At 38.0% G+C, this 22,552-nt stretch overlaps 1 protein-coding gene across 1 annotated transcript in view; it reads right to left on the bottom strand.

The window, feature by feature from the left end:
- Positions 1 to 22,552, bottom strand: part of KPNA5 (karyopherin subunit alpha 5) — a 31,586-nt gene extending 9,034 nt beyond the window's left edge. The window contains exons 1-12 of the mRNA XM_045008600.1: positions 22,313 to 22,552; positions 19,748 to 19,881; positions 15,699 to 15,800; positions 15,516 to 15,615; positions 12,501 to 12,595; positions 11,232 to 11,363; positions 10,061 to 10,149; positions 8,132 to 8,231; positions 6,271 to 6,434; positions 4,690 to 4,768; positions 2,121 to 2,246; positions 53 to 180 (exon numbers count right to left, since the gene is read on the bottom strand). Coding sequence (XP_044864535.1) covers positions 53 to 180; positions 2,121 to 2,246; positions 4,690 to 4,768; positions 6,271 to 6,434; positions 8,132 to 8,231; positions 10,061 to 10,149; positions 11,232 to 11,363; positions 12,501 to 12,595; positions 15,516 to 15,615; positions 15,699 to 15,800; positions 19,748 to 19,881; positions 22,313 to 22,316 — 1,253 coding nt within the window. The 5' untranslated portion in view covers positions 22,317 to 22,552. The remainder of the gene's footprint in view (positions 1 to 52; positions 181 to 2,120; positions 2,247 to 4,689; positions 4,769 to 6,270; positions 6,435 to 8,131; positions 8,232 to 10,060; positions 10,150 to 11,231; positions 11,364 to 12,500; positions 12,596 to 15,515; positions 15,616 to 15,698; positions 15,801 to 19,747; positions 19,882 to 22,312) is intronic.

The following is a 22,552-nucleotide window of genomic DNA, read 5'->3' as shown; positions in this document are numbered from 1 at the left end:
TAAGTGAATTTCACATATTAATACTCCTCTGAATCAACTTCTAATTCATTACCTTATCTGTTCAGGAGTACCTCCTGATGTTGCATTAGTGATGGCCCACGCTGCTTCTTTTCTGGTCCGAAATTCAGCTTTCTGAAGAATGTCAATCAATATTGGAAAAATATTTGCATCTATAACAGTCTAAAACAAGAAACAGTGACATTATACAATAGGCTTTAAATGGTAGCAAAACCAACAAAGTTAATATAAATGCAAGAAAGAACATTAAAAATGTTTCCAGAATAGAGAATACCACCATTCGGTAGAATCTGTCAGCCAATTCTTGTTTATTTTTAAATTATTTGTTAAAGATATTCATTCTTTAAGAGTGCACCAATCAGCAATTGTCTATTAACATGTGAAGATTCCAGTGCACACTAGTTTATATTCAGGTAGGTCCTGGAGTATCTTTCTAAAGAATAGTTGACTTATAGATTTGCCTCAATATGAGAATCTCAAAAGTATAGTACAAAGAATAGTACCTTTTGAATAAGGATATTTAGATTGGGTCAACATATTTAAGACCCTGATGCAGTCCTGACAAAGTTGCTGAAAATCTAGGATTTCGATTTGAAGTTAAAAAACTTTGAATAAAATAATTTAGCCTCAGCCAGACCAGCCAGCTAGGAGAGCTTTTGTGACAAAAAGGGCTTGTGTTCTCTTCAAAAGCCACATTTCTACAAATGTTCATATTCTAATTTTTTTGTTTTTTAAATACAACTACACTCAGTCCCCACATTAGGGCCACTCAACTAATTACAGAAAGCCATTGAAGGAATGTTGGCTGCAAGTTGTAAATGAAAATTTGACAATTTAAAATGGTATATTGTCATAATAATATCTGAACACTTAGGCTAGATGTCTGTGAGATTAACAAATGTGCAAATACATACCAGGGCTGATTATCATTGTGCAAAACAAGAAGAACAAGTCTTTCACAGGTTTGCTAGTTAGTAAAGATGTATCTTTACACTGCATATTGTTCACCAATTTATCTTAATCTGGAACTACAAGACTTTTTCATGGTGAGAACTAGGGCTGCTTGGGAAATGGAAATTATTTCCTGTGGGAAATTTTGAGATTAAATTTCCATATCAAATCAAAACAGGAAGTAAAAATATTGAAAAACTTCACAAAACAACAACAAACCCCCAGAAATTTCAAAATCAATGAGGTTTAAATTAAAAATGTTTTGACTCTACAGGTCTACTTGAAACAAAACTGTTTTTGATTGTGCCAAAAAGAAAAATAAAATATGAAAACAGACATCTTCCCACAGAAAATTTTGATTTAAATTATGTTAAATTTAAGTCTTTCACTGATGTGAATTATCTACATGCTATAATGCACCATCTGCCACATCAAGCTCCTTAATTCATGAATTCTGTCAACTGAATACATGTTAATGTTAATAGAGATTAACACAGTTAACTTGGGAAAAACAGCAACTGTCATATTAATACTGTTGAAAAAATATTTTATAAGCTTCCCTTGCATCTCTCATGTTTGTCGAATTTAATCATGTCCTTTTAATATAGAAATAGCATTTAAACTCAATTTGCTTTTCAATAACTGGGAACAACAGACCCAGTACATAATTCTGAATGTTGCATATAAAAATCCTGTACATCCCCAGAAGATTTCCCTACTCCAAATCCATTCTGTAATACACACTTTGCATATTTTTTGCAAAGCTCTATAAACATTTTTAAGCACCGGTCATTTAAAACTTTGTAAGGAAGCACTTGCAAGTAAATATTCTTTGCAAACAATAATACTTAGAACTTTATAATCATTAACGAATTATCAGTCCCTTTTAAAAAGTCAAAATAGGAATCGGTATCTTTAGCACAAAAACAATGCAGATATTTACACGGTTTTATTTTTATGTAATTAGTTGTAAACTTAGATTAGAATTTCTAATAAGCACCACAAAGGCTGGGAAAAACAAATATAAAACTTCAGCTAGAACTAAAATCAAAATGGAAGCGTAAAATATGTTAACTACATTTTTCCTTCCAAGAGAAAAGCACTAAGTGCTAGTTCAGAAGAAGATGGTTATATTACTAACATTTCATTACCTGAATTTGAACTCTGTTTCCTGCAGTAATATTAGAAACAGTCCAGCATGCTTCTTTTCGAATGGATTCCTTAGGACTACTCAGCAAATGAAGGAGACAGGGTAATGCAGAGCAATTTAGAATTACCTGAAATAATTTGAAAGTTGAAAATTTCTGCCTATACAACATAAAAAGGTACAGTTTACAGATGAATTAAAAAAAGACCGGCTTTATAAGAATAGTTTAATACTTTATGTCACCTTGTCAAATACTGTATTCTAAAATGAAGGTGTTTAATGACAGCATAGTGCCACAGAAAGAGAAACAGATAATTTGGTGATTTGGGGAGAGGTGCAGTTGATTAGGCCAAAATAGGAAAGCTGTTATGGAGAGGGGGGAAAAGGAGCAGCTGAAAGACTAGTATACAAATTATTAAATAACTTAGGTGGGCAACTGTATGCCTACATTACACTAAAGTTACTGAAGCTAGATCCAAAAACCAAATAAATGCATATGCCAATGACAAATTTTTTTTTTTTAAAAGAAAGGCAGAAATAATGGAGGTACCATTCCCCCCCCCCAACACACATAATAATGCTCAATGCACAAATAATTAACTATTAAGGGCCATATTCTGCACTCAGTTATGCAAATGAGACTCCTACAGAACCACTCTCCTCAACTTCTGTGGCCCTATCTGATTCTCCTTCTGCTGCCAATTGCTGCTTCAGTCTCTTTTAGCAGTTTATCTTTCCCTCCACCCTTGTGTGTGCATTTCCCTCTGCTTGGTCTTGTCTTTTACTTATCCTTTGGGAAGGAATGAACTCCACAGATTCAATATCTATATGATGGCAACTCAAAAATCACTCTTGACACCTGACCTATGCAGTACCATCAATTCAATTTAGACACAGTTTCTTGTTTTTCCTCCTAAGCCCCCCAATTTCTTCCTCCTTTCACTACTTTTGACAATCTCAGGCCTTTACCTTAAGTCATTTGACTCCTCCTCTTTCTTTTGATACATTCAGGCTGTCACAAAATCCTGACACTTTCTATACAACATTTTAGAAAGCATCAGCCTTCCTTTCTATTCCACATGCTTAAAGTTTTGTCCAGGGCATACACATCTCCAGTCTTGATTACAGTAATCTCCTACTCTCTAGCATCCCTGAAACCTATACTGTTCCCCTTTTGAGAGTCCAAAACTGCAGTGATCAAAATTTTATTTCTACCCAGTCTGTTTACTGACAAACTCCTGTGTCAAATCTCTCCACCAGCTCTTTCTTGTCCTCAGTATCAAATTTAAGTACTTTGTACCACGGCTGAATGCCTGCACAATTATATTACCTCTCCCTTTTTCGTGCCTTCTTCCATGCTATCTTTATACATGCAATGCTCTCTTAATCCATAGTGCATTACAGGACCTAGCCATTCCATTTAAATCCCTCCTAAAAATTTACTTCTGTGAGGCCCAATAAAATCACATAACTATTTAAATCAACCCCCTCTTCTCTAAGTCTTTTAGATAGTAAGCTATTTAAAGCAGGGAATGGCTATCTGCGCAGCCTCAAATTCAATGTCATCACTTGACTAATCTTTAGGAAATCTTGTACAAGTGGGACCACAGGTTCATGGACAAATAATTAGCGTACCACCTAACTGCAACAGATAAATACAAGAATGGAGTACAGTTTCCATACAGCCATTCTATAAGTGTTGGTTAATATAAAACATTAGTCTATTGCTTGTGATTTATAAGGTTCATACTGAAGTAGAAGCCATAATTACAGTTCACTTTGATACTTCTGTATGAAGTTTTTATGGAGAAAGAGAGGAAGTTTTGAATCAGTTTGCATGTGTCTAAGAAAGCAACTAGAATGGCTACTAAAGATACTTTGTCCAAGTCTGTTATTATATAGATGACTTCTATTAATAATTACTGAAAACATGTTATGTTAATACCTGGGAAGAAAAAAAAAGAGTAACATTTAAAAATGAAATACAGTAGTTTACCCATAGAACTGGAATGACTAAATTAACTTTATCCTCACAGCAATTCATGTAAAAGTCCTTGGCCAAAATTATTAATATCTTGTCAGACTGGTAATACAGAATGTCTCTACATTCTTATATGGCCCCTTTCACTACAGTATCTGAACACCTGTTGCTAGACAAATGCAGGGCCGCCCAGAGGATTCAGGGGGCCTGGGGTCCTTGGCGGCGGGGGCCCCCGTTTTGGCAGTAATTCGGCAGCAAGGGGTCCTTCTGCTCCAGGACCTGCCACCGAAGTGCCCCGAAGACTCGAGGCGGAAGAAGCTTCGGGGGGCCCGGGCCCCGCGAGAGTTTTCCAGGGCCCCCAGAGTGAGTGAAGGACCCCGCTCCAGGGGCCCTGAAAAACTCTCGTGGGGGCACTGCGGAGCCGAGGGCAAATTGCCCCACTTGCCCCCCACTTTGGGCGGCCCTGGACAAATGTGAATGCAACTAATAGCCTTAATCAGTTTCCTGAATAGCACAATTCATTCCTACACCAAAAATATTCTATATTCTTTTCCAAATTAGCTATATTTCTCAAGTTAGAAGTTGTTCTTACCTGTGTTTGAATATCATCACCAGTCACAATATTTCCAACTGCTCTTAATGCAGGAGACACCACCTTGTAATCATTGTGCCTAGAGACAGTAGAAATGTTAAAGTGCTTGAGGCGGCCAAACTTTATACAATAACTACAGTTGGAGGGTTTAGGCTTCTGATAGGATTTAAATGTATGGCCATGGCAACAGAAAGCCATCTCTTGCAATCTTCCACTGTTTGGCCAAATTCTCCTCCATAGCTGTTACGTTCAATTGATAATTTTAAAAGGAAGGATTTCCCTTTGGAAGTTGCAATAGTGATGGTCTGTCACAAAGAAAGCTATGTCTACAAATCAAGGACATGAATGACTTCACCCTGCCTGAATTTCACAGAATAACTGGGCCTCTGGGAATGATATCATCCAGTGAGCAAAATTCCTGAAGTAGCCATCTAGCCTAAACAGAGAGGCAGTGAAATGAAGATCTCTCCCTTCCTCCAACTAGTGTTTTGGGAGGCAGACGCCTTTCCGTTCTCACAAACCAGTAGCATGGAGACACCCCTGCTCCTCCTGCAATTACCAATTAGGACAAGAGTCTACTGAACTGTCCTTCACCAATCAGGAAAGAAAAAAAAAAAACACGTCTAACACTCTCTCCCTAAAAGTATCCTAGCCATCTATTCTTAGGGAGTAGTGCTGACTGAGCAGCTCAGGGATCCATACTCTGCTATTCTGCAGTCTCATAGTGCAGAGAGTGTTTTTTTGTTTTTTTCTCTTTTGGCAGACTCAACTGTCCACCTAGTATACTGGGAAAATGTAAAAATAGCACAAGTCTATTTCTGGGATTTATGCACCCATTAACTATCTTTCTGCTAGTGGAACCCTTAAAGTTTAATATTACCAGCAAGAAAACAAAGACAAAACTCAAAAACTGAAGTTTTCAGGACAGTTCATGTCTCAAGCACAATCCCTTGCTTTCCAGGTTACCAGTACTGTGGAGGAAGTATCTTTCACTAGCAACCTAGGAAATATTCAAGGAGCTGACCAAGCCAGAAGTGGCACTGAAAGGCTTAGACTGAAGGTATGTCCACTCCTTCTCAGCCAAAGAGAAAGGCACTTTTACATGGGCCATAAGAGAGGACAGAAAAAAAATGGAGTAACCCTAGAATAGTGGCTCTCAACCTTTCCTGACTAATGTACCCCTTTCAAGAGTCTGATTTGTCTTGCATACCCCAAGTTTCACCCCCCCTTAAAAATAAAAAGCTTACTTTCTCATGTTTATTTTAATTATAAAATAAATCAATTGGAATATAAATATTGTACTTATATTTCAATGTATTATATAGAGAGCAGTAAAAACAATTCATTGTCTGTATGAAATTTTAGTTTGTACTGACTTAATCAGTGCTTTTTATGTAGCCTGTTGTAAAACTAGGCAAATACAATATCTAGATGAGTTGATGTACCCCCTGGAAGATCTCTGCATTCCCGATTGAGAACCACTGCCCTGGAGGACAGCCCATCAATAATGTAGGCGCACAGTTTGAGCTCATGTTCATGTTGGCAACATCCTAAAATAGAGATTTGACTAAAGGCACTTACATAAGAAGTTCCACCAATCTTCGACAGACTCCAGAATCAATAACTGCTTGGATTTTATCATTGGGTCCATCTGAAAGGTAAGAGAGGGCCCAACAAGCATCTGCTAATACATCTGGGTCACTGCTAAATAACAGTCTTGATAAAACATTTAAGCAAGGAGCAACCTAGGTTAAAAGAAAATTATACATGATTAGATGTTTCCTCTATTTTTTGTTTTAAAATTTGTTTTCCCTGTGCTAACAGAAAAATGTGAATTAAATTACATGCACTGTATGGTGAGTAGAGTAGCCTTACTATCTCAGAATAGATTGTTCCATGGTCAGAGGCTAAGGATGATTGATAAACCCAAATCAGAACTCTGCAGGAATTACCTTTATATCACAGTCTGCTACAAAGACATTGCAACCATGCAGTAACGTTAGTCTTTGCATGAAAAGGAAATGATTTATTGTGTGTTTCAGAATTTATTTATCAAGGCTTGCTTTTCAGCCTACCCACTTGAAGGAATTACATTATTATAATCACTTTACAAAAAGGGATCATATGTTTTTCAGCTGCCCATATACTACTGAGTTTTACAGAACCAAGCCAGGCAAATTTCTTCTGATCTCAGTTCCCATTCACCTGCAGTCTCTCTGGGGAGATCTTGGAACCCAACCTCCTCCTATCACCTCTACATAGATTGTCTGATGAAGCAGCCAGTTTTAGCCCCACCTCACCCCTCAGTTTTCCCTTCAATGGTCAATGTTGGGAATACTGGGTTCTTTGCAGGGATTACGAGTCCTTTTCTCTTCAGCTGACAGTTGCTACACAATTCTGCTTCCTCTACCTCCTTTTAATGCTGCTATTGTGACGGGCAAAGGAACGACTCAGAGTAGCAGTTGCCCAGAGAAGGGAGTAAGTAGGCAGCAAAGAGCATTCTTGTTCTATGCTACCAGAAAGGGCTATTATTGAAGGCAGCATCTTATAAACTGGAATAGCAAGATGGGGAAACTACTCACCATTTTGTTAACATCCCCCCACAAGAGTAAAATTAAAGTAGCAAATTAATAATCAATCTCACATTCTATGAGAAAAGTTTTGTAGAAGGGAAAATTGAGAGATGCTGAGCAATTCACTTACCCAAGGTCACAAAAGCCAATGACAGAACTGAGACTAAAATCCAAGAGTCCTGACCTCACTTCCCTCCCCTCTTCCAGAATACCCACTGATTTACTTTAATTAAATAAACTATTTAAAAGCTTTAGGATAATGATACAAAAATGTTCCTTATTTACAAACAAATATTTACATTACAAAGATGGATTGCTTTTTCAAAGTTAAAACATCACCACATTAATACTATTCTGCTGAAGAGCTATAGCAAAATACAAGAAACTTGTTTCCTAGCAAGATACTGCAGACCAAGTTGATGAAAAGTTAAGTGACACTTTTCAACTACTATTAATAGTTTATTCTCTTGTTTATAGAAAGCATTATAAAAGATTATGATAGCTTATTTAGACACACTGGATTTGGTTTGGTTTTCAGATAGTGAACGAATCAATATTCTTCGCACTTGCATTAAGGTCAGTAGAAATGCTCTGTATATGTGGTAACATCTACATTTTCTGTTGTCACACAAAATGGCGACTATTTACTGGTGAAGACTTAATTTAAATCAAGCTCAGAATGAGGAGAATAGATAATATGGATCTACTGCAAACATGTCTTCTCATAACAAAAAATTCTTTACCCCGGAGATTGACTGGGTTGACTACAAGAAGATTCTTCTCTGTATGAGAACACCATATTACAAGTGTAGTGCCCCTTCAAATTTTGTAAGTTCCTTAAAAGTGAAATATTTTGATACCTTACATACCTTACTAAAGTCTGGAGGTGGATTCTTGCCTCTACAGAGGTTTGAGAGGGCCCAGACTGCATTCCTAGTTGTTGTAAGTCTATTTGAATTTGTTAACAATCTGCCAAGGAAGAGAACAAATATCCCATTAAATTCATTACCAAGGAGTGGTATTCCCTTGTTTTCCTAGGATTCTTAATGCTGTCAGAAGTCTAGAAATAATTCCTAATTCCTTTCCTCTTGCAAACACTGATTTTTGCCTGCTTTGAAATATTCTCATGGCACAGACCAGTTTACTAGGATTATGTGGTTCACAAGAGACACTTTCCCATACACTATTGCAGGGGTAGACAACCTATGGCACGTGTGCCAAAGGCGGCACACGAGCTGACTTTCAGTGGCACTCACACTGCCCGGGTCCTGGCCACCGGTCCAGGGGGCTCTGCATTTTAATTTAATTTTAAATGAAGCTTCTTAAACATTTTAAAAACCTTATTTACTTTACATACAACAATAGTTTAGTTATATATTATAGACTTATAGAAAGACACCTTCTAAAAACGGTAAAATGTATGACTGACACGCGAAACCTTAAATTAGAGTGAATAAATCAAGACTCGGCACACCACTTCTGAAAGGCTGTCAACCCCTGCACTATTGTATATCATCTCTCCCCTCATTCACAACCACATAACATTGCGGTGGCAAGTACAGCAACTGCTTACATGAAAAATAATAGGAAGGTAATTAATTGAGTTTCTTGTAATGCAATATAGCAGCTGCTAAAAGGAGGAGCCAGGAACAGCAAGTGGGAACCTTCCTTATTAACACAGGTATTTTCATTTAAGGAACACGTTCAGGCTAGGCTATTTTTAAAAAGATTGCTACCAATGTTACTAGAATAATTTTTTAAATCTAAATTTACTTTTTAAGCATTTAAGTTTGAAAATGGTAAACAACGCTGCAATATTTGGGCTGCAAAAACTGGGAAGGAATGGACAGACACATTGTTCTGTGTTTGACATTTTCAAGTTGTTTGTAAAGTGCTGAGGTTATTTATTTTAACAAATCATTAGAGCTCCTCTACACTTGAAAGTTTATTTGGACTAAGGTAGGGTACAAATTTAAAGCAAAACAGCTAGTCCTGAATAACTCTGTAACCCAGGAACCTCTTGGTGCCAAATGGCTGGGGGCATAAGGGTGCATAGTTTTATAGGGATCCCTATGTTGCATATATTCATAGTAAGAACTGGCATATGAGGTCTCTGCTGAGAGGCAGTAGCTCACCAGTCATCATAATCATGAGATTTATGTATGGATAATATTTCAGGAGTTATATGCAGGGCCCTACCAAATTCACAACCATGAAAAACACGTCACGGACCATGAAATTTGATCGCCCCCCGCGAAATCTGGTCTTGTGTGCTTTTACCCCATACTATAGAGATTTCACAGAGGAGACCAGCGTTTCTCAAATTGGGGGTCCTGACCCAAACGGGAGTTGCACAGGGTCGTAAGATTATTTTAGGGGGGTTGCAATATTGCCACCCTTATTTCTGCGCTGCCTTCAGACCTGGGTGGCCAGAGAGCGGCAGCTGTTGGCCAGGCGCCCAGCTCTGAAGGCAGTGCTCCAACAGCAGCACCACAGAACTAAGAGTGGCAATACCATACCATGCCACCCATAAATCAATTACAAAATCCAAACAAATTAAGCCTAGATATTCCAAGTGTTAGAACAGATATAGGTTTTTTTTATTTTTGGTGTTATTGGTTTAAGAGCTAGTAAAGCAAAAATGACAATCTACATTAAAATATTTCCTATAAAAAGTATAAAAGCCCATGTAAAGTTTTTTTTAAATGCATACACACACACACTAACTAATTTGTAATGTACGGTTCCCATTGTCTAGAACTGTATGTTGTACTTACAATATTAGTTTAAATACTTACTCCAGGAGTGGTGGGAGTATTCCACTGTTTAAGACAAAATCTCTGCACTCTGCGTTGTCACCAGCAATATTACCAAGAGCCCACACTGCCTTTGGAAAACAAAGTAAGCTAATATAAACACAATTAAAGTTTATCTAAAATACTTTTATAGCGTAGACTATACATTATGTATTCCTCTCATGACAAATTCCTATGATGGAGTCAAAAAGCTCATGATTATAATTATTACCTGAACATTCCAGAAAATAAAATCCTCTCATTGTACAACTTTCTCAAATCAAACTTGTATACTTGATAAATTACACCCAAGAAAGGGCTTGCTAGCCTTTTAGACAAACTTTATAAAGGCCATATATTTGTACAAAAATCTCAAACACTAATAATTATATCCGTAATGAATGATATTTTATAATGTGAATATGCTTCCACCAAAAAAAGATAACTGAATTTTCTCCGCAACAATAAAAATATTGTATCCACATCTGATCCGTGATCTCCAAAAATGGTCCACGGATATCCACATCCGTGAATATAAAATGGTATCAGCGAATTTGCAGGGCTCTATCTATATGTAATTAAGGATAAAGTTCCCTTTGGCTAAGCAACTCAATCGCACGTAGCTATTTAAAATGGAGTCATTATAAAGGATGTGTTAGATCAGGAAATATTATTGCTTATTTTTCAGTCACTCCAAAATGAGCTAGGCATCTTATAAACAAGTAAATGACAGTCCCTGCTCTGAAATGCCACACCCTAAATTCAGCAAGACACACTGGGGCGGAGAGGAGAAGTTAAGAGGAAAGATAAGGAAACAACAAGATCATGTGGTAACTCAAGAAAGTATATGGATATCTTGGTCGTGAAGTTATTTTTATTTTCTCTATTGCTATGCCTTAAGATCCTTGCAAACATCACAACAGAAAATAAGTTTTTTAGGAGGAAACAGAATGAGATAAAAGACAGAGGCTGGCAAAGAGGAAGCATTAGGGGCAGCACAGAAAAAAGGCAGACATTCGTGAGATGGAAAAAAGGAGCATACAGTGTGGAGCCTTATTTTTGTAGTCATAATAAACTAGTACACAAATTCTACCGCTTAAAACTTTTTAAACCATACACAGAGGAAACAGAACAAGGACAGTTATTTAGAAATTACAAAAACACAAATATGTACCTGCTCCTGTACATCTTCATGTTCTGAATTAAGCAACTTAATAAAAACTGGAACAGCTCCAGTCTCAATTACTACTTTGGTGTGTAGAAAAGTTCCAGATGCTATATTTGTCAAAGCCCAAGCTGCTTCAAACTGTTGAAGGAGAAAGACAAACAGAAGTCATTAATGGGAAAGCAAACATATTAAACAGAGTAACAACTCCATGTGTAGACAAGCTCTTAGGTTTTGACAACACAAGAAAGTTGCACTGATTTAACTGAAGGTGTCATTTTAAATCAATTTAATTCAACAGATGCAAACCCCTAAATGGACACTAATTTCAGTTTAAACCAGGTTTAGCTTAAAATTAATTCTGGTGCTACTTTCTTGGTTAGACAAAGCCTTAGGCCTGGTCTATGCTACAGAGTTAGGTTGACATAAGGCATCTTATGCTTACCTGTGTGTCTCGGCTACAACATTCCTCCCACTGATTTAACCTGCCCGCTACGCCGACCAAATAATTCCACCTCTGTGAGAGGCGTAGTGCTTAGGTCAACGCAGCATCCTCATACGCACTGCACTGCTTACATCGCCTGTTGCTGTCTTTGACAGCCCAAGGTCCCCACAATGCCCCACTTAAGTCAGTGTAAGAGCTCCAGGTGGGAACATGCACCACCGATAGAAGAGCATAGCGCAGACACGAAGAGACAATTTAATTACTGTGGTGGCTGTAGGTCGACCTATCTTAAGTCAACTTAATTTTGTAGTGCAGACATGCCCTTAGTCTGGCTTTCCATGTGGCAAGTGTTCGGCGAAACTAGGTGTATTCCCATTGTTTGCTGAAAACTTCATAAAGATTTTCTGGAGGGGCCAAATAGAAATGTTTTGATTTACCATTTTTTCCTAATTTTCTTTTACAAGGTTTGTGAATGAAGTTAATGGTCACAAAAACATTTTCAAACCAGACAGTGTTGGCAGATGCTGTGTCAGCTTGCTTATACATCTATGTCAGTGCTTCTGATATTCCAGTTTGAGGGCTCTCTTGAATTGAATGTCATTCACACAGAAGGAGGATGTGATAAAATGAACGTAGGGAGACTAGCATGGAAGTTTCTTGAGGGTCAAGTCAGGATTTCTAGTAAGTGGTAATAAGCTGGCATCTCATGCAACTGGAATATTGCATGGCCACATATTACTAAATCCAATTCTAAAGCCATATTCTCCCCAGTTTGTTTTCTGAGGTTTTTTCCCATTCCCAAACCCAAGTCAATATAAGTAATATTCACTCACTTGGAGAGTGCAATTCTCATTCCTCTCTAGAAATTTCACAAACCTCTGCACAACTCCTTGTTTCTGTATCACTTCATCTATAGGTGGATTAGGCTCTAGGGGAAAAAAGGAGGTTATTTGCACTAATGAAAATGAAAGCCAACAGCTTAAATTACATCATAAATATAAAATAGATTACTGAGCACAGTTCTCAGGAAATTCCTGCCGTAATTGTAACCTCAAATAAAATTAGTTCCCTCATTTATTATCTTAGGTCTTGTTTGTCCAAAGCCTGAAATAGCTAGTTTGAAGTAGATAAACTTAAAGTGCACAAAGACACTCTTAGTGAAGAATAAGAGCATCTACATGGGAAGTTGGTGCAGAAAAACTATTGTGTTTTAAATTTACAACCTAGCTGTTGTAAATAATTTCCCAAGTTTATTAAGGTTTACTACTACTCAGTTTCCACACAAACATTCCTTTTTTAGTCCCAAAGGCCACTTGGTGTGTGTTTAATCCAAAATATAAATATAAGCATATACACCCATATTCTATACCAAGCAACAATATAGTCATAAGCATTAGCCAAATTACTTACAACAGGTTCAGGACGGGGAGACACATTCCCATCATGGGATGACTCCAAAGTGGTAAGGAAAAACTCAGACAAAGAACTGCCAAACAACCTTGCTTTTTAGATACAAACAAGCGATGTCACTGCTGGTTACTGGATCTTAACTAAAGTCAGCTCAAGCAGTTTAGGACACACTGAATTCAAGCTCTCTCCCCTTATCTCACTTAGCTATATTTTTCCCTAGCTATTGAACTAAGCGTTTCTAACTAATCATTTACCACACCTGGTGCCCAACTGACCATGTTTTCTTTATTTCTATTGCTTAGCCCAAATCTTAAATAAGATAACACTTGTATTTTCAGGGTCACTAGAAGTTTAACAAGCAAATCACTCTTTCTGGTCACATGCTTCGGGCCTATCACTTACGTCAAGATCCAAACTCAATTTAACTTACTCAGGTCAAATGTGAGACTATACTCCTTCACTAGCTATTTTGCTTTCCTGTTGTTAGCTTCCCTGCTGACAAGCACTTAGATACAGCCCCACTAAACTACTGTAGTGTGTATTAAGTACCTTACTGTGTATAGCCTGTGGTACCATATCAAGCCCCCTGTATGATGGCCTATAATCAGCTCATTGTAACACTGTTTACTCTGTGCCAATCTTTCAGGGCAATGTCATCAAAATAATCAGTCTGAGAAGTTCCTTTTAAGTGTTCATTACTTCCTTTTGCTAGCTAATTGTAATTATCCAATAATTATTTCTGCTTGATAATAAATAGCTGTACAATCTACTATTCATAGCTATGTATTCAAAATTGAAGAGCCACAAGCAGGTACCTGGTCTGAAGCTGCTGTTAGCATCCCAACTGCAATCCAGAGAGAAAAGTCTGCTTTTCAAGCAGACCATTGTTCAGCTAAAACTTATCCGACTCACCAATATCCAAACAGTAAAATCAAAGCAATGAAGATCCAGAATCACGAGATGAAAGACAAGAACTCAGAATCCAGTAAACATCAGACTACATATACAGCTTGTTAAAAATCACAGCCTGATGTGCTAATGTCACTTCCTTTTAGAATGTTTCCAAATGTCAAAGTCTGAAATTTTGTCTACAAGTTGTGCCCTGGGGGCTCTTCAGATATACAGTAACATAATTAATCATGCACCTTTGAAGGAAGGTTCACGGATTTACTTGAATAGCAGATTGTACAGCTATTTATTATCTAGCAGAAATAATTATTAGATAATTGCTTAAGGAAGACCATCAACTTAAAAACTACACTTATCTGAATTTTTTATGAACTTACCTATTATTACAGATAACCTCTAAAATTACATTATAACAGAGGTCACAGGGGGAAAAAAAATCTATTTTTCCCTTTTGAATTTTTGTATCTGGCAGCACATTCTCTACAGTCCATTTCAGTCTCTGTGCCAGCCTACCTCCTGGCCTCAGAGGTAAGGAGGGGTATGACCCTGAAAAGTTTGTGGACCACTACCCTAAAGCACAATTCATATCCATCCCAAATTTAGTTTTATTTATTCTTATTTAATGCAACTCTAAATGTTTTCATAAATCAATATAAAAGTCTAGTTTTTTTTCTATCCTACTAAGCTCTTGGCTTCAATGATACATTGTGGCAATGACTTTCACAAACCAACTGCATTTTGTGTAAATATATTTCCTTTTATCGATTTTAAAATGTATTGATTGCTATACCAATAAAGCGAGATATCAAAAAATCCAACTGCAATTTGTAGCTATATATTATAGTGTGTACTACAAAAAATAAGGTACTTTACAAAAATATGCTCAAGACTGAATACTTTAGTTTGGAAATCAAATACGAATAATGCAACAGGAGAATACCAAAATAGTAATGGTTAGATAGATACTTTAAATAAGTAGGCATATACACATTGAATATGGCTTCCTAATAATTTCAGTTCTCTAGGCTTCTTTCGGATGTATAATTATTTAAATATTATGACTCACTTTTGCTAAAGATCTGATTATACAGAACAAGTCGATTGTACATCATGTTCCATATAAAGGAACAAATCAGCATTAGAGACAGAGGCCACCATGGTATCAGCCACAATCCCAACTACAATAAACTGGAAGTGTATTTTAACATTAGCAGCTGAATCAAAATTGTTCAAAGAATTCAAGCATTGCAATGAGCACTGGTAAGTGTGCAATCACTGCCCTAGCTCCCTTTAATCACAAAGTCCTTGCTTTTGTTGCTTCATCTGAAAGACTTAACATTACTGTAATGAATCTTTTTGTGTTTAGCCATTATGTCCAAATGAATGTGACTACTCGTCTGATTTAAACATAGCTAGAAGCTCTTGGTTTTTTTAAAGTTGCAAATTTAACATGTATAAATTCAATGTGATTAATGCTTGTTATATGAACATAAAACAAGCAGCATTAAAAAAGTAAAACACTGATTTACCTTTAGAAAGCAGTTTTCTAAATTTTTGTGTTGCTGTGAGCTGTTGATCAGGATCATCTGAGAAAATCATCTGCACCATATCAGCTGTAATAACTTCTTCCTGAAAAATGTAAAAATGGTATCTTGTTTGCAGTTTTAAGCATATTTGTAAAAATACTTTAAATGTATTTATGTATTACTTACTTCTGCAATAGGTACAGTAGAACTGACATCAGGATCCTGGATGGGGCTTTCTACCATAGACTCTTCATTTCCCAGGAGAGAAACATTTCTGCGTTTAAATAACTAAACAAAGAAAAATGTGTCAAATTTTACATTTTTTTTGTTTTTTTTTAATTTATGGGATAGATATGCAAAGCATATAGAAGGATGAACTGCTATAGATTTTTTTTTATAAGCTTGAAGAAAATAAATTTCCAAAAGCAGTCATCAAAACCTCTCACCAATTCTCAGAAACTTCACAGAAAGTAGTGGATCATATGAAACAGTAAGACATAGAGATTAGGATGAGTGATAGTATTGTCTTCATTTTCAAAAAAACCTGAACTTTAACAATGACTGTATACTGTCTCCCGGATCTTAAAATAAAGTTTTAGGAATTTAAAGGAAAAACCCAAACACTCCTGTAGTATTTGTAATCCAGAAAGAGCTAATGTGTTTTAGAGGCTTCACCTTGGAAGTCTGCTGTTTATTAAATTAGAAAAAACATTTAAAAATATACAAGGGGTAAGAAAACAAAGAAACCCAATTCCCTTTCCTTATAGTTTCCTATTTTATTCCTTGCAATTCAAAAGAGATTTTGAAATGGAGGGTATACAATGTGAACCAATTTCTCAATGGTTTTGTGTACTGAAAGATATTTTAAAGTCACTAAAACTGGTCTAATGGTGCTTATTGCACTGGTTTACAGTAGGCTTTCCTTGATCTTCTGAACCAAAAATGTTTGGTAAGAAATTTTGTGCCCTCTTTACATATGGTAATTACATATTACCTTAGTCTAGCCCGTGCTGCGCTGCACACTGGGCTACCCACATTTGCCATCCTTGCCTGTCAACTGCCTTTCTCTCCAAATCTTCCCACTTTATGTTGAGGTGCTAGATGTCATTCAGAACTGTTCATTTCTATGTAATTCATGATCTTCCTCTCTTTCTTCTTGTGTTTTCTGGCTTCCATTCAAGGGCGGTATTTGGTAAGTGTTCTTTCTCCATTCTCAGCATATGTCCCAGCCACTGATGTCTTCTTTTGTAGACTGTGAGAGAGTGTCTTGTCCAATAATTTTTCTGACTTCTTCATTTGTCTTCCTATCTCTATATGTTATTCCCAATATTCTTCTCAGACATTTGTGATTAAATGCATCCAGCTTTTGCGTATCTTTCTTGGTAAGTTGCCATGTCTCACTGCTATATGTTTTGATGGCGATAGCAACTGCTTTGTACATGACCAGTTGTGTCTTGATGGAGATGTTTTTGAGTCTTCCAAATGCAGCGTTTGCCTTCCCGATTCTTATTTCCTCAGAACTAGTACCATCTTGGCTGATGGTACTTCCAAGATATGTAAAACTGTCCACCTTCTCCAGATTCTCTCCTTCAATTTTGATTTCTGTTCTCCCTATAGTCCTCATTAACGACTTTACATTTCTTTGTATTGTATCTACTCCATTACTTCTTTTACTTGGTTTGTGCATTTTTGTAGTCCATTGGCATCTTCATTGATAAGACCTAGGTTGTCAGCAAAGTCTAGATCAAATAGCCTTGAATTGTTCCATTTTAGGCCACATGTATCACTGTCACATTGTTTTAATCTGTAGTCGACGACTAGCATAAACAAAAAAGGCAACAGGACACAGCCCTGCCTTGCATATGTCTTGATGCTGAATGGCTTACTCGATCCATTTTCCATTTTAATGCAGTATTTTGAGTTGGCATAGAATACCTTCATAACGTTAATTAATTTGGTTGGAAATTCATATTGTTCCACAATTTTCCACATTGTTTCTCTGTTTACACCATCGAATGCCTTTTGAAAGTCCACAAATTGATGGCAAGACTGCCTTGGAATTCAATTATGTTCTCAATAATCCATCTCAGGGTGAAAATAGCATCTGTGCATGATCTCCCTTGTCTAAATCCAGATTGCTGTTCACTTAGGATGGTATCCATATTTCCTTTAATTCTGTTCAGGAGGACTGCTGCTAATAGTTTTCTTGTGACAGATAGAAATGTAACTCCCCTCCAATTTGAACAATTATTTAGATCACCTTTTTTTGGTAACCTGATTATGATACCAAAAGGTCCATTCTTACAACACTTCCTCCTATGTCCATGTTTTGTTGCACAGCAAACAGATGACTGATTCCACATCTTCGCCTCCATATTTAAGCATTTCAGAATGAATACTGTCCAAACCAGGTGCCTTGTTGTTTTTCAGCTTCCATGATACTTTTTTTTGTTTGTTTTTTTACTTCTTTGATTTTTACCTCAGATACATCTGTATCTAGGTCTAATGGTTTATCATTGTTAAATTCCAGTCTTGTAATTGGTTCTGGTTGGTTTAGCACGTCTTTGAAGTGTTCCACCCATCTATTTTCTTGTTCCTCCTGTGTTTTCAAAATTTCTCCTTGTTTCCCTTTCACTGGGACACTTCTTGAAACAGTTAACAGGATATGGATCAAAATTCAGATCATGTAGACTGTTCTTGTATCGTTTCTTTCTCATGCTTCTTCAGCTTCACTAGCCTTACTTTCTATCCAATTTCGCTTATCTTTTTTGCATTGTTTCTTTACTGCTTTGTTTTCTTCTTTTGTCTATAATTTTCCATGTTTTTTCTGAGATCCACTGTTCTCTATTGCTTCCTCTCTACCAATTATCTTTTCAGCTGCTTCTAGCATAGCTGTTTTGAAAAGATCTCAGTATTTTTCCACTTTGTTTTCTTCAAGATCTTTAAGGGCCTCAAACCTATTCTTGACCTATATCTGGTACTCTTTTTGTATCCTGCAATCTCGTAGTTTCTGTGTATGGAATAATCTGAGTCTGTGTTTTTTCTTTTTAAACACTTAAACTTCAATCTGATGTTTGCTTTCAGCAAACAGTGATCTCTCCCTATATCTGCTCCTCTGAATACTCTTGTGTCTAACACTGATGTTTTCCATCTCTGACTAAACACAGATATAGTTGATCTCATTTTGTGTACGGCCATCTGGTGAAATCCATGTCTTTTTGTGCATATTTTTATGTTGGAAGAAAGAATTGCAGATGCTAAGATTGTTTTCAGTACAAAATTCAAGAAGTCTTGTGCCATTGTCTGTCGTTGTTCCAGTTGTATGTGGGCCAATGACTGTTTCCCAACCTCTTCTTTCATTTCAGATCTGGGCATTAAAATATCCCACAACCAGGACAAGGTCATGGTTTGGTATTTTTCTCATTTTCAATTCGTTCAATTCTGTATGGAAACTCTCTTTGTCCTCTTCATCTGCATTGTTTGTTGGAGCGTATGCCCGGACTATGGTGCACTTAATGTGCCGACAGTGGAATCTACCTGCCAGTAGCTTATCTGATATTGGCTGCCAATTCATAAGTGCTATTCATGATATTTGTAGTGCTATTCATGATGATTGCTACACCTCTCTCATGTTTGGTTCCATCTGAATATAATATTGCTTTTTCTCCAGATGTTATCATACCTTGATCTTTCCAGGTAACATCACAAAGTCCTAGGATGTCAATTTTATATCTATCCATTTCTTTGATTACCTATGCTAATTTTCCTGCACTATTTAGAGTTCGTACATTCCAGGTAGCTATGGATGTACTCTTTTTGGCCGTTACATATTAAATAAATTACTTTTTAATTACAAAGTAACTGACTAAAAATTAATATATGTTATTTTAATGCAGTTCACAACCATAATATAAAATATTTACCATCATCACCTCAATATACCTAGCGTAATATATTACTCTCCTGTATCTGTTTATATATTGGAGATACATCAACCTCAACTGTAATATTTATGCTTTAGCAGACTGTTCCTAATTTTTTTACATGTAAACAAAATGTTTTCTACTGTCTTTATTTTCTTCTAGAAACCAAAACTTTAGTATGTATACGTAAACAACTACAGTTACTGAAAAAATCAGTCTGTTTATGTGAATATTATGTAGAACTAAATCTTTATGAATGGAAAGCTCTCAATTAACAACCATGTTCATTACATTTTATGGTTAGAAACCTACTTGTTCTTCTCTTTTTTGTTTCCGAAGCTGGATTCCATCCTCTTCTCTCCGTCTGCGCATTTCTTGAGGATTCAGTGCATTGTTCTTGTAACTTTTCATTCTATAATTATCTTTTCCTGGGCTTGCCATCGTGTCTAAAACAAACAAACAATGGGATTTTTACCCTCCAAAAATCTGTATTTTGATAGTCATAAGTGCCTTCTCTTGGATTATGAACCTTTGGGGCACAGTCTGTGTTTTCCTGTGTTTGTGGGCAGGGCCTAGCCCAGGGTTTGGCAACCTTTCAGAAATGGTGTGCCGAGTCTTCATTTATTCACTCTAATTTAAGGTTTCGCGTGCCAGTAATACATTTTAATGTTTTTAGAAGGCCTCTTTCTATAAGTCTATAACATATAACTAAACTACTGTTGTATGTAAAGTAAATAAGATTTTAAAAATGTTTAAAAAGCTTCATTTAAAATTAAATTAAAATGCAGAGCCCCCTGGACCAGTGGCCAGGATCCGGGCAGTGTGAGTGCCACGGAAAAATCAGCTCACGTGCCGCCTTTGGCATGCGTGCCATAGGTTGCCTATCCCTGGCCTAGCCCATTTTGAACACTGCTAAAATACCAAAAAGTGAGAATATAATGACTTAACAGCTGTATTTTGTAAACTCTAGCTTAGACTATTGCAGTGCATTCTACCCAAGATTAACCGTGAAGGGCACAAATGAAGCTGCCAGCCTTATGAGGAAGGTGAGCTGGAAAAAGCATATTACACTGTGAACCAACTGCAAGTCAGTCGCCTTCAACATGAAATCTGAAGTGCTGATTATTGCCTACCATTTCCTAAACAGGCATGGGAGATTGCATCTCCCTCTCAAATATAACCAGCTAACTGTACATCAAAGTGAGGGTATTTTTAAGGTGAAAGGTGATTTAAAATGACAGATTGATGTTTACTGTCTGTTAATGTCTAAACATACTAATTGTACTCTGTTTACAAGTTTGTTTTTCTTAAATGCCCACCACACAAACAACCTTGGATCCAAGTATCAACCTGGGTCCTTTCCTTGCATCACTAACAACAGTTCTGCAGAGACCAAATTAAGATGTCAATGATATCTGTTCTAACCCATTGCCTTCAATAGTTTTAAACTAGTAACAGCTAAAATTTCTATTGATGTGCAAAAAAAAAAAATTTAATCCCACCCTCATCTCTTAGCAGCAACCACTCTGCCAAGTTGAAAGGGATTGATATTTGTTATTAAAATAAACAATACTGAACACATGTATGGAGGTCTGCTGAGTAAGGTGGTACCTTTTTCACACAATTAAAAAATTCATCTGAAAAGTGACTAACCACCCAAAGGTGATGCTCAAGGCACCACAATAAGCTCTCATATGTGGAATTCTTTCCCACAAACAATAAAGCCCAAGTTTCCCAAGAAGAAGTGTAAAAACCTCTTTGTCCAGGCTTTTGCTAATTAACGTATTCAGGCCATTTTCTGCTGAACGCTGTTCATTTTGTAACCTCATCCCTCCACCCACCTGGCTGTTTTGTCTATCTGTTGCATCCTGACACCTAGATAATAAACTCTCTGAGACAGAGACACAAAGTGGGTGAGACAATATCTTTTATTACACAAACTTCTGTGGTTGAAAGAGACAAGCTTTCTACCTACACAAAACTCTTCTGCAGCACAGTGCAGCTTCTACCTTTCAACAACAGAAGTTGGTCCAATAAAAGATATTACCTCATCCACCTTGACTCGCCAATATCTTGGATCCAACGCAGCTGTAACAACACTGCATATATCTTTGACACAGACACTATCGTCTTTGCAGTATGGCAAAATGACAGGTCCTGGCAGAATGACACCCAGAACGGGGTTGTTAGGCATACTGTTATACCCTGATTTCCTCATCTCAGTCCTGTAAATTTGTGGTGTTACATGGTTTTGGCTCGAGATGTTTCTGAAATACAGCTTCTAATCCAACCCATATGAAGTCCACCCAAAATCTCTGGTGAGGGCAAGTGCCTCTAGAAAGCAGACAGCAAAGAGTCCATGAACTGAAATAAAAAGGGGCCGCGATGTTACTTTCCAAACATTCCGGAACCGAAGGCCCCTGGCTGAGCTGGGACGGGACCATCCGAACGCAGGCGGGGCGGGGGAAGGGACCACGCTCCGGAGCCGGGCCAGTTCTCAGGTGCCAGCCACAAGAAACCGGCGGCTACGAACAATGCGGGGCTGCCCGCGCTGCCCAGCCCAGCCCCCTCCCCGGCCCGGTGCGCCAGCTCCGCGGGGAGTCTCCCGGGTCGCCCTCCTGTCACCTGCCCGGAGACCCAACTGCTGGGGACTCCCAGGGCCGCCGGCTCTTGCTCCGCTGAACGCCCTCGGCGGGCAAGGAAGGGCGACAGTCCCGAGCGAGCGAGCGTGACGCTGCCGCTCCCAGCGCCGGGCGCTACCCAGGAGACCCCGCCGCCCCCCGGGGAAGGTGACAGGCGCCACCGAGCTCCGCTACTGGCCCCCGGAGCCCCGGCCGGGGCGGGCGGAAACACCCCGCTCCCCTATTGCCCCCTCACCCATCGATGCGGCGGTGGCGGCGACTCCCGCTGCCTCAGAAGGGTCCGCGGCGCTTCGCCGGAGCGCAGAACGGCGCCCGGGCAGGTTCGCAATTCAAAATGGCGGCCTCAGCCCCACCGCCGAGTCCCTCTTTCCCAGCAGGCCTTGCGCGCCGAGCTTGAGTCAGTGACGAGCCGGCGTTGCCTGAAAACACTACAAGTCCCATCATGCACCGAGGGAAGGGAAGGAAAGGAGGGGAG

The sequence above is a fragment of the Mauremys mutica genome, chromosome 3 (genome assembly GCF_020497125.1).
Source record: "Mauremys mutica isolate MM-2020 ecotype Southern chromosome 3, ASM2049712v1, whole genome shotgun sequence".
In the NCBI taxonomy this organism is placed as follows: Eukaryota; Metazoa; Chordata; order Testudines; family Geoemydidae; genus Mauremys; species Mauremys mutica.
The sequence above is the reverse complement of the archived record's forward strand: the minus strand, read 5'-3'. Positions and strand labels throughout refer to the sequence as shown.